At 26.0% G+C, this 13,716-nt stretch overlaps 1 protein-coding gene across 2 annotated transcripts in view; it reads right to left on the reverse strand.

Annotated features, from left to right (window-relative positions):
* LOC127286621 (high mobility group protein DSP1-like) overlaps positions 1-13,173 on the reverse strand; it is a 25,441-nt gene extending 12,268 nt beyond the window's left edge. The window contains exon 1 of one of the 2 annotated variants that reach the window (XM_051313111.1): positions 11,894-13,173. In XM_051313111.1, the coding sequence (XP_051169068.1) occupies positions 11,894-12,484 (591 nt within the window). In that variant the 5' untranslated portion in view covers positions 12,485-13,173. Of the gene's footprint in view, positions 1-11,866 lie in introns of both variants that reach the window. The other variant, XM_051313110.1, reaches the window with a different exon arrangement.
* Positions 13,174-13,716: the final 543 nt, after the last annotated feature.

The raw sequence follows: 13,716 nt of genomic DNA on the forward strand, positions 1-13,716 counted from the left end.
TATATGAAAAATTCACGACACAGAGGAATAATAATTTTTTCAAAAAAGATAAAAAAATATTTTTTTTATAATAAACAATTTTTTTTGTTAATATTAAATAAATAAAAAATAAATTTAATTAAATAATTTTATAATTATAATAATATAATAATAGTTGTTATTATTACTATTATTATTATTATTATTATTATTATTATTATTATTATTATAAATAACAATAGTAATAATAATTAATTATCAGATCTAAAATTACTGAAAAGTTTATTTTCGTTTTAAATATTGAATATAAAATTACAAAATGAGAGAAAACTGCACTTTTTTTCAAGATAAACTATTCGAAAAATGTTAATAAATAATAATTATTTGTTTAAACATTTGTAAAATGAACAGTGCATGACTACATAAAATTTTTCTTTTCTTATTATCGACAACATGATAAAATGCAAAATTAGAAAAAAAAAAAAAAAAAAAAAAAAAAAAAATTGTGAATTATTGTTTGAAACATGCGAAAAAAATTTGAATAAAAAAAAAAGTTGACTTAAAAAAAACGATCAATTTTCTCTTGTAAGATAATTTTAAATTTGATAAAATTAAATTATTCAAAAAATAGTGATAAATTAAAAATTAGTAATAATTAAAAAAAAATAAAAAATTTAAAAAATTTAAAATAATTTCTAAAATAGTTGTAAATTATTTTTTCTACAATAAAAATAAATAAATAAACAATATTATTTATACTGAAATATGGTTCTTAGGTAAAAAAAAAAAAGTTTTCGTCATGCAATATGCAAAATCTAAAAATACTAAATTATATTCTCCACACATTTTTTAGTATAAAAAATAGTTGAAAAAAAATGGCCCAGCTATTAGAGATAAAAATATTAAATATTTTTTATCGCCATGCATGTTAATAATTAATTTTAATTAGTTAATTATTATCAGTACTGTTATTATTATTATTATTATTATTATTATATTGCTCTGAAAAAAATTTATTTGATTCAAATAAATATTTATTTTGATTATAGTCAAGTAACCAATTGTTTGAATCAAATAAATTTTATATAGGTAGGTATATAATTATATTATTATAGTTAATAGAATAGAATTACTATAATAATGGTAAAATTATTTTATTTTTTTTTTTTAATAAAAAAAATTGTCAGTTGAAGATTAATATCGAGGTGACTCGATGGATTAAAATGTTTTGAGGTCTTTGTTTCTTGTAATTAATGGTCAGTTGTTTCTCGATCGTTGGTTGCCGCAAACAAGATCCTGCAACCTTCGCGGTCAGTATAGATATATAGAGGATAATTACATCCGTGAGTCATTGACACCGGGTCATTGCATTGAAAGGTGATGACATCAAATTTCAAGTTCTCTCCTGACGATGCGAGAAGAGAAAGAACAAAAAGCTTAAATTAAATTAAAAAAAAAACATAATTAAATTTTTAAAAAAATGAATTAAAAAGAAAATTAATTAAAATTAAAATTGAAAAAAAAAATTGAAAATTGAAAAAATTAAATTAAAAAAAAATTAAATTAAAAAAGAAAATAATTAAATTAAAAAAAAATTCAAATACAAAGAAAATAATTAAATTTAAAAAAAAATTCAAATAAAAAAATCAACTAAAAAAAAGAAAATAATTAAATTTAAAAAATTAAAATTTTTGCGCATATAAACCAAAAAAAATTGTCGAACACAAAACGCGCGAACATTTTCGCTTAGAAGGTGGCACAAACCAGAATCAATAGCGCGCACTACGAAAAGAGGAGAGACGATGAGGGACGAGGGGAGGGGGGAGAGAGAGCGGAGAGAAATGAAGGAGAGGAGAACTGGGGAGAAGGGGGCAAACACGGGGTACGACGACGTAATGGTGTAACCGCCAGGCGAAATGCAGCTTCGACTTTATTAACGTTCTAAAATGAACCCATTTTCTCACTCTTCCATTTTTCACGATGCAAGAGAGAGAGAGAGAGAGAGAGAAAAGGATGCAAAAAAAAAAAATTATAAGAGAATAAAATTATCAACTGTAAAAAATTTTAAAAGCCCCCATAATTATAATAAACTCCCCTTTTATCTAAAAAATAAAATAAAAGAGAACAAACAAATTCTACACTGAAAAATTCTATTCAAATTTAATTTCAATAATAATAATAATAATAATAATAATAATAAAAATAATAGTAATATTAATAAATTTTTACAAAAGAAAAATTTTTTTATATCAATTTATAATATTAATTAAAAATTTCAAAAATTATTGCATAAATAAATTTAAATAATTTATTTTTCACAATGAGAATAATATATCAGACTCAGGACTGTTTCTCGATTACGACAATTTGCTTCATATGACGTCATTATGGTTGACCCTCCATAAGTATAATATAATATAAAGTTTGCGACGTAAATTTATGAAAACATGTAAAGCCAGATGTGTATTCTTTTCAAGTGAATAAAAAAAAAAAAATTTTTTAAAGTGTCAAGAAATACAATTTTATAATCACTATGTAAAATAAATTTTGGATTTTCTATTTTTTTTCTATTATTTCTATTTTTCAAAAAAAATAAGGACAGAGAGAGAGAAAAAAAGAAAAGCGAATTAAAGCTGTTTAGAAAAAGAAAAGATAAAGAAGACAAAAAAAAAAAAAAAAAAGTTTGTCTACTCGATACACACAACGTTGACACACGCTTCGGTAACTACAATAAGCCGAGAGTCAATAACTCACGTGTCCTGTTGCTGTGTGCTAACATTCACAAACCGTGTGGAAAACACCCCCCCTCCCCCACCCCTTCACCAAAAAAAAAAAAAAAAAAACTAATCGATCGAAACACTTTTCCTTTTATTTCGCCTCCAATATATTTTTTATTTTTATTTCCAAGAAAACAGAAGAAGATAATAGTGTTGGTTTTTTAAAATTTATTTTTTTAAAATTATTTTTTACAAATAAATTTTAAATAAATAATATATATATATATATATAATTTTACTTATAAAAAGCCACTGAATTTGAGGTTATGTTAGGAAAGATGTTTAACAAATAAGATTATGAAATAATATGAAATAAAGACTAGGGCAAAAACATAACCTAAAAATTACGTCATTGATTTCAGTCAAGGGACGAACATAACCTTAAAAGTGAATCAAAAAATGAATATAAAATCGCAATTTTTTTTTGGTCAAAACTAAATGATTAAAGGGCGAACATAACCTAGAAATTAAAGGTAAAAATAACCAGATCGTAGAAGCGAACATAACCTCCAAATTCACGGATAAAAGAACCTTAAAATTGAATACCAATTTTTAAAATCATAGTCGAACATAACCTTAAATTTTAAAGGTAGGAGAAAAAGAAAATAACTTTAAAAAATCAATTGTTAAAAGGGGCGAACGTAACCTTAAAATTTAGGCAAAAAAAAGGAGACAAATATAACCTCAAAAATTTAGGTTTTAAAATTTAAGGCTAAAAAGAGAAAAATACATAACCTCAAAATTCAGAAAAAATAAAGAGGCAAACATAACCTCAAAATTTAAGGCCAAGATGAGAAAATAACTCAAATTTGAGACAAAATAAAGCAACGAACATAACCTCAATATTTAAGGTCAAGAAGAGAAAATAAACTCAAAATTCTGACAAAAATAAAGAGGCGTACATAACCTCAAAAATTAATGCCAACAAGAGAAAATATTTTCAAAATTCAGACAAAATAAACAGACGAACATAACCTCGAAATTTAAACTTTAAAATTCAAGAAGAGAAAATAAAAAGCAAAAACATAACCTCGAAATTTAAAAACAATTAAAAGTCAGTTTTGTTGAAAAATAATTCAATATATTATTTATAATAGAAAAAAAATATTATTAATTAGTATTAAATAGAATAAATAAAAAATAAAGATTTCTTTTTATTCGTGATATTGTATTATTGAGTCGTTTATGTCAATTGAAGGGATTTAATGTATATGTAATAATATATCAAAAAAAAAAAAAAGGAAGAGAGAAGAAAAAAAGAATGACGGAAATTCTTATATATCAAGTTGACGTGACCTTGGAATGTTACGAAAAGAACAAAAAAAAAACTGGTCCTCTGTATGAGAGAGTCGACAGAGCTTAACACCTGTTTTACCGGAATATTCAGTGTGTGACTACTCAAAATGCTAAAGGCATTCATTCTACAGTCACGTGTCATTTCTAAGCGAGAGTAGAAGAATATTAGGATGTAAATTCCATTCTTAACAATATAATGACAATATATTGTGTAATATAATATTTTCTATATTTTTTTTTCTATTGTATCCCGTGTGGAAAAGTGATGTGGGCCCCCAGCGGGGGCCCTTATGGATCGCCCTCATGCCATGAGGGCCGCATATGGATGATCCATAGGGGCCCCTCATGGAAACGACATGCTCATCGATGAGGGCGCCCGCATGGGCGATCCATGAGGGTGCCCCTACGGGCGCCCTTATGGGCCCTCACGTTTGCCCTCATCTTGCCCTCAAGTTTGCCATAATGTTTTTTAATCAAAAATATTAATAATAAAAGTTAATTAATAATAAATAAGCTTAAGTTATGAATAAATAACATATTTATTTAATAATTATTCAATTTTAAATTAAATTCTTACTCAAATTCAATTTATTAATTAACGTTCTAATTAATTAACTGTCGGATATAATTAAAAGTAATAATAAATTAATTAATTAAAAAATTAAAAAATATTTAATTTATGCATACTATTAACGGATATTTTCATTTTTCAATTAATTCATACATAGAATTAATGATTAAACGCAAACCTGAGAAATAAATAAATCTAACGCATGGGGGGAATCGAACCTACGACCTACGGACTATGAGTCTAACGCTTTACCAACTACGCTACGTACGCTACTTCAAAACGAATGCTAACTTCTTGATGCTATTTAAACTTCAAAAATACCTAACAAAGAAAAGTGCTTAACATCATTTAGTTAAAGTTAAGATATTAAATTATATTTTCCAATCAAATGCAATTTATAAAATATAATTAATTATATGCTTTATGATTATTATCATGAATCATCTCAGGCGAATTTTCAAAAAAGTGTAAATATATTTTTATTAAAAACGCGTTTTTCGTTGTTTTAAATCATTGGAAACATTCATTTTTTGTTGATAAAAAAATATTTGATTTTTGGACTTAGAAAATTTTGCTAATCGATCATGAGGGCGATCCATGCGGGCCCCTACGGTGGCCCTCATCTATTTTGCCATAAGTGTGAGTGTTATTTTCAAAAAAGTGTAAATATATTTTTATTAAAAACGCGTTTTTCGTGGTTCTGAATCATTATAAACATTAATTTTTTGGTGATAAAAAAATATTTGATTTTTGGACTTAGAAAATTTTGCTAATCGATCATGAGGGCGATCCATGCGGGGCCCCTACGGTGCCCCTCATGGATTCGCCATAAGTGTGAGTGTTATTTTCAAAAAAAGTGAAAATATATTTTAATTAAAAACGCGTTTTTCATTGTTGTGAATCATTATAAACATTAATTTTTTGGTGATAAAAAAATATTTGATTTTTGGACTTAGAAAATTTTGCTAATCGATCATGAGGGCGATCCATGCGGGGCCCCTACGGTGCCCCTCATGGATTCGCCATATGGATCAGCCCTCATGGGCCCCCGCCGGGGGCCCCGAACTCTTGAGGGCAAGATCGTGGCTTTTTCCACACGGGATGTCTCTTTTTATATTTTTATTCAAATCCTTCAAATAAATCTCAATAAAATGATTTAGAAAATAAAAAAAAAAAAAACTATATGTAAATACTGTAATTAATTATATCCGAATTCTGCTATTTTTTGTACTATTTTTTATATACGAAAATTATAAATAAAATTTTAATATGAAAATTTTATAAAAAAAAAATTTCAATATTACCAATTATAATAAAAAAATAATAACAAAAATATAATAATAATAATAATAAAATCTAATCTAATAATAATAATTATAATGGTAATCTTTTTTTTAAATAATAAATATAATAAAAAAATAGAACAAAATATGTAATAAAAAAAATAATAATAATGAAAAAAATAAAAACAATAATAAATTTCATAAATGAAAAAAAATTGTATACAAAAACGTCAATATCACTAAATATTTAAAAGGCAAATTGATTATAGCGCTGTAACTTGACTTTGTGTAACTTTGTTGATTACAAAGAGTTCAATGTCTGCACGTATGGATACGATATATAAAATTTTGCAAAAAAAAAAAAAAAAAAAATTACTATCATTAATATTTGGTTTTTTAAAAAAAAATAAAATATTTTCGCTTACTATTTTAAATTTATTTAGATATTTTTATAAATTTTTAATTTATTCTTATTTCACAAAAAAAAATTCGTTTCAACAAAAATAATTTTATTTCAAGGGGGGCCAATTGTGTGTTTCTCTCTCTCTCTCTCTCTCTCTCTCTCTCTCTCTCTCTCTCTCTCTCTCTCTCTCTCTCTCTCTCTCTTTCCCTATATAATTGCGCGTCTTTTGATATCAACCTTTAAAATCTGAATTTTCAATTAACTCCCGTGGCAACCGAACGTTTCACGAACCCAACAAAACACACAAAACAATTTATCATAAGGTCATTTTGTGAATAAATTTTTTTTTCTTTTTTTTTTTTTAATTCTAATTTTGTTTGAAATAATATTTCGATAAAAAATTTTATGTATTTTTTGATATATCGATTTATTCAATAAAAATCGAATTCAAATTGATACATATTAAATAAAAATCAAGATACATTTCGATTTATATCGATTTAAAAACTCGATATTTTATGTTTCGAGATATTTAAATTTATTTTCATGACGATTTACTCAAGTCTACAAACATTTATAATCGCAACGATTTAAAAAACAAATTATTTTTTAAGATAGAAAATTTAAAAAATATAATTTATTAATCAATAAACATTACAATAAATATTTTTGAAATGGAAAATCAAAATATTTTTTAAAAAAATATTTCTTTAAAAATCGTTGATTATAAACGTTATAAACTTCAGCATCGTTTTTTTTAATTGTTTTATTAATATTATTTTTTTATTAATAATAATAGGAAAAACAAACCTATTATCATTACTATAAAAAAAATAGTTAAAATTTAAAAAACAAATATTCAAAATAAATAATTTCAAGGCCAAATCGCTATTTGGACAAATATAAATTACAGCAAATTGCAATTTGACAAAATTTAAAAAAAAAAAAAAAAAACCGTTTCAATAATGAAGAAAAAAACTAAACTACCGGAAATCTATTTTCCACTGTGTAACTCCAATAACTTATAATTAAATTTAAAAAAAAAAATATATATTGTAAAAAATACACAAATAAAAATAAGGAAAAAATATCGAAAATTGGAAATATTTCAATAAAAATAGTAATTAAAAAATAAAGTAAAACTATTTTGTAAAAATAGATTTTTTTTTACGAAGCTGAAGTATGCAACGTTTATGATAAACGATTTTTAAAGAAATAATTTTTTAAAATGAAAAACTATAATTTTTCGTATGAAAAATATTTCTTGTAGTTTTTATTAATCAACAAATTATAAAAAAAAATATTTTCTAATCAAAAAAATATAGAATTTTTCATTTTAAAAATTGTTTATCATAAATGTTGCGTACTTCAATTTCGTTTTTTTTTTTTTTAATAAAACGAAATTTAAATATTTTCCTAATACTTTTTCTAGTTTAAAAAATTGTATTACAAAATTTTTGTGGAATATTTAAAATGGACACGCTTTTTTTGGGGAAGGATTCTAATTATTGATTTACTTTATTTTTAACGATAATTATAAGTATTCAAAAAATTAGAATTATTTTCATTTTTCGCGTCTCATATTATTTATTTTTCATGAATTCGTCTATAGAAATTCTATTAGCTGTGCTTTTCAAATTTCTTTCTCTTTCTCTATTTTTTTTTTTTTTTGTTTTATTTGAGTAGTAGAGCCAATAAAATTTTGATTTATTTTCCATTAAGATCATGTGATTATTTTTATTTCACATGAAAAATATTTTTCGTAGATTTTCTCGCAAAATACTTAATAGATTGAGCTAAAATTTTGCAGAGAATTCAAAAATATTACAAGGATTCGTTATTTGTAATGTGCCAGAATTTTTTTTTTTTTCTAGTAACTCTGTATTTAAAAAGTATTGTGATAAATAATGATGAATGACAAAAATTATAAATGTATTTGTTAAAAATTAAACTGTGACAAATATTTTCACATTACAGTTTATATTTATTTTATTATTATATTTGTAGCTCAAAACAGAGTTTGTATAATCTCTAAATTTGAATTAGTAAAAATTCGTTAACTAATTTAAATTAATCAAAATTTTTTTTACTAATTTTTAGTCATTTTTCACAAAAACTTTAGTAAAAAAAATATATTACTAAATCAAATAGTAATATTTTACTAAAAATTAGTAAAAATTTCCACTAATTTTTAGGTTTTTTTTTTGTACTAAAACTTTAGTAAAATAAAATATTACTAAATTAAATAGTAATATTTTACTAAAAATTAGTAATTTTAGTATTTACACTAACTTTTAGTAATTTTTCACTAAAACTTGAGTATAAAAAATATTACTAAATCAAATAGTAATACTTTACTAAAAATTAGCAAAAATTTCTACTAATTTAAATTAGTGAACGAATTCAAACTGATTAAAATTTATATACTGAATCTTTTTGTTTTAATTTAAATATAATAAAAAATTTTATACCAAAATAATTTTTAAATTCCGAAGAGAAAATAGAATTCTGATATTTAGAATAAATAACTTGAGAAATCAATTTTCAACAAAAAAAAAAGAAATTTAAAGTTGTCAATGTTTTGCTTATATAGAAAATATACGAGAGTATTCAGGACAATCATTATTTTAATCCTTGGAGACACTACTTTATGTATAGAATTTTTTTTTTTTTTTTTTTTTTTTATTACCGTATATTGTTAGAAACTTTAATCATCAAACGAGCATAACTTTTAAATGTATATAAAATTCCAAACTTTTGGCTTTAAAATCAAAGTTAAATATACATATAACATTGTTAAAAAAATATTTGCTTCTGAAATAAAATTATTGAAAGTATTTTTTTTTTCTTGTTTAAATAAAACTTTTTTTTACTCACATCAATTGTAAATATTTAAAATTACATAATGGTATAGTAAAAATATAAAATAAAAAAATGACGAAAAAAAATATTTTTAATTCAATAATAAATATTACTTCAATTGTGATGTTAAAATAAATTTAAAATTTAAATAACAATCTATATTCGTTATTTATGAAAAAATAATATAAATTGTACACTTAGAAAAATATTTTGTACAAAATATACCATTTTTTTCTGTATTAACACAATTTTTTTTTTGTTCAAACAAAATTTATTTGATTTAAATAAATATTTATTTAGTCTAGCTAAAAATTTATTTCTTCTAAATAAACGTTTGGTTTATTTTAATAAAATTTTTCGACCAAAAAAAAAATTTATTATTGAGCCAAATAAAATTGATTTAACAATAAAAAAATTTTTTCTTAATGCACGAGTCAAATTCAAAAAAATTAAATTTTCTAAATATCAGAATTTCATTATATTTGTATGGGACAAATGTTATATTAGGTTATGTATTCAAATATTGTTTACCATAAAAATTATTAATAAAAATAATTGTATTTTATTTGTAAATTTATATAAATTTATTTCACTTTAAAAAAAAAATGTTATTTAATGGACAGTATATCGAAAATGATGTAACGATTTTGTTTTGATTATGTTTGTCAACAATTGAAGATAAGAGGTGTAACTATAATCAGTAAGGTGAAAAATATTTGTCAATATTAGTGAATTATGTACTTATTTGATGGCTTCTAAATGAAAACTTGATATTCGCGACAAGAAATAGAAAAAAACATTACTCACGTAAGTAAAAATAATAATAAAAAAAAAATTATTTCATCTAAAACATTTTTTAAACCCAATTTTGTTTAAAAATAATAGAGAGATGATAATAATAATAATAATCTCCCATAATAATAAATATTTCCATTTTTTCCTAAATCTTCGTATAAATTAAGAATTAGTGAAAATTGAGCTACTAATTTAAATTAGTAAGAATTTTCACTAATTTTTAGTCACTTTTTACTAAAAACTTTAGTAAAAAAAATTTTTAAAAACTAAATCAATTAGTAATTTTTTTACTAAAAAATAAGTAAAAATTCTTACTAATGTGAATTAGTAGCTCATTTTTCACTAATTTAAATTTAGAGAGTAGATAACAAAATTTCTTGCACGAAATTTGTCACAGAATTGCATGTCAATATTGCATATAAATATTAGAAAGGTTCAACCCCTTAACATAACCTCAAACTTAAAATTGATTTAATCAACAATCAAAAGTAGAAATAAGAATAATTTTTCTTCTAAATTGTTAATCATTAACGTTACGTGTACTATTCAGAGGTAATTTTTAGTTTAAGGTTATGTCACTTTTAGTGAACAAACAAAATTTACTTGATTCAAGTAACTGATTATACTTGATTACCTATTAAAATTTACTTTTTCATTTATGATGAAAATGTAAAAAATAATTCATTTGTATCGAATAAATATTTATTTGCATCAAATAAATAATTTGATTTTTATCAAATAAACTGTATTTAAACAAATAATTTCTGTATTTGAAACAAATAAAATTTTAATGGATGCAATTAAAGCAAACATTTTCTATTCTCTAAATCTGAATTAATCACTTTTGACTAAATCAACTGTTCATTAAATTAATTAGTAACCATTTTGACTAATTCTTAGTAAAAAAAAAAAAATGACTAACTGTTAGTAGAACACTACTAATTCATTTAGTAAGGTTACTATATTTAATTAGTAAACATTATAAATTGTTTTCTACTATTAATTAGTTATTTGACTCAGTGACTAAATTTTTGCCCAAAAAAGAAATTAGTAAAATTTTACTAATTCTACTATCTAAATCTGAATTAGTAAAAATGTTTACTAATTTGAAGTAGTGAATCACTTTTTGCTTCTGAATTAGTAAAATTTTACTAATTAGTAACTTTTACTAACTAAAATTTTACTAATTCAGAAGAAAAAAGTGATTCACTAATTTAAATTAGTAAACATTTTTACTAATTCAGATTTAGAGAGTAGAATTAGTAAAATTTTACTAATTTTTTTTTTTTTTTTTTGTCAAAAATTCAGTTACTGATTCAAATTAGTTGAAATTTACACTGATTCAAAATTAAATTTTACTAATTCGATAGTAAAAAATTTGTTACTATCGAATTAGTTAAAATTTGCATTAATTCAAATTAAATTTTACTAATTCGATAGTAAAATATTTGGTACTATCGAATTAGTAAAATGTAACTAATTCAAAAGCAATAAGTGAGTCACTAATTCAAATTAGTCAAAATTTTTACTAATTCAAATTTAGAGAATATCATACAGAAATTTTTTTTTTTTTCAACAAAAATTTGTTAGCATCTCCAGCTAATTTATTATTTTCCACGTTGCCATGCAATACCATCACAAATTACTTCCATTTATATTAAAAAAAAAAAAAAAAAAATTTCACAAATCTCATCAGCACAAAAAATTACACTAATCACTTTTCATATAACGAAATAACGACATTTTTTCACAAAATTTTTCATTCAGAAGCCATCAGTGTGTTTAAATAAACGAAAAAAAAAAAACAAAAACGAATTTATGAAATGATGAAAGAAAAAAAATGATATAAATAAAAAAAAGTGTATAAAATCTTCCAGAGAAGAAATCCCCGAATCCTCACCAAAAGCCACGCGTTCCCCGAACCTACCGGTGGCATAACCGGAATTGTTGAGGTTTGCGTGGTAATGGGTATGTTGTGCTGTTGTCCCTGTTGCAATTGTTGTTGATGCATATTATTCTGAGTCGTAGCGTCCATGACTCCACCTGAATACCACCACTGAACGCCGGGTGGCGCCGAGGATGCGCTAACCGGTACGTTGCCGGGTGCCCCAAGTCTGCTATAGTCATAACCACCGCCGCCACCGCTCTTCATACAGGAACCCGCCGCCGGGGTTGAGGTGGACACCGAGTTGGACAAACTGCCAGTGGTAGCGGGGTTTTGAAAACTGGAGGCCATCTTGTAGGAGAAGAGTTGCTGTGTTGCAGCAGCCGCCGCCGTACTACTCACAATATCCTGATGATGTTGCTGCTGTTGTTGTTGTTGTTGCTGCTGCTGTTGTTGTGATAGCTGTTGTTGTTGATTTAATAAATGTTGATGAAGATTTTGTTGTTGCTGTGGATCACTGAGTCCAGGCCACCATGCAGCTGCTGCTGCCGCGGCCGAACCACCGGAAGCTTCCTCACGATTGTTCCCGGGGCTGTTGCCCCAGCCACCGGCAACGCGGTGGTGTTCCGACATGTCACACGCGTTCCTATCTTCGTCTGTCACTCTCTCTCGCAGGCGTCACGAGAGGGGTTAGAGGGGGGTTATGGGGGGTGGGGGCAGGAAACGAAGGAACGCACGTTTCAAACGTGCCCACACACACACACCAAAAAAACACACACAACTATTTCGGCACACATCCGCGTGTTTCTCGCATGTGTTTCGTGATACGGGAAAAACACAATTTTCAAACACAAAGCACTTTTATCACAATTTTTTCTATTTCACGAAAAACGCGCGCGGGAGAAGAAAACTAACACGCTACTTGGGATGCGATCTAGACGCTACGCTGCTCAACGTTCGTTAGATCCGTGGGTAGTTCGGAGGGCCAGAGGCGGGTGGGTAGGGGAGGCCACTCTCCATCTTTCTTTCTCTCTCACACTCATGTGTTCCCCTTCCACCTATCTTTCACAATGAGAGACAATCGCCTCACTCGCCCTCTATTTTGTCGTTTTACAGCTGTGAGGGCGCTCCGCGTCTTTTCTATTCCTTTTTTTTTTTTTAATATATAATTTTATAAAAAATAGTTTTTTCTTTTTTACACTACGCGAAAATTTTTTTCTGTTACGATGTGTGGTTGAAAAACGAGTAACGAACACAAGACTGTTTCTCCTGCTTTGCACACTGTTCTTCCTCTCTTTCTCTCCCTCTCCCCCCTTGTCATGAGAATCAACTGCCTTCCCCTCTCTTTGGCAAGCACGGAAACTCTGGTGTGTTACCCTTCTCCCTCCCCACTTGGGACGCACTTTTTCGTTTGTTCTTTCTCTCTCTCTCTCTTTCTCGCTCGCGCTCACTCTCAGCCCCGGCCTTCCTTCCAGCGGACGCGGTATATACAACGTTGCCATGCTGGGCTTTCACCCGCCCGTTCACAAAGAATAGCCCGAGTCGAACGACCAATGGGACGCGTGGCAGGTGATGGAAAGAGATGGCGGGAGCGCTGCACGAGGGAAACGAGGCAACAGCGCCTTTCCTTCCGTTTCGTTTCGCGAATGTTCGAGCCTTCGAAATCGGTTATATATTCCCTTCAGAAACGGTAATGGGACCTGGAGAATATAACGAGTTACACCGAAAGAAGAGAGAGAGAGAGAGAGAAAAAGAGGGGTCTAATTTCCCTGGGACTTTCGTTAATTTCCCTTTCATTTTCCATTTTTTATATCTTTTTTTCCCCATTGTATTATTATTAAAATTAACGTTACAATATTGAATTC

This window comes from Leptopilina boulardi, unplaced genomic scaffold (assembly GCF_019393585.1).
Source record: "Leptopilina boulardi isolate dan_hultmark-lab unplaced genomic scaffold, ZJU_Lbou_2.1 LbouV2_362, whole genome shotgun sequence".
In the NCBI taxonomy this organism is placed as follows: Eukaryota; Metazoa; Arthropoda; class Insecta; order Hymenoptera; family Figitidae; genus Leptopilina; species Leptopilina boulardi.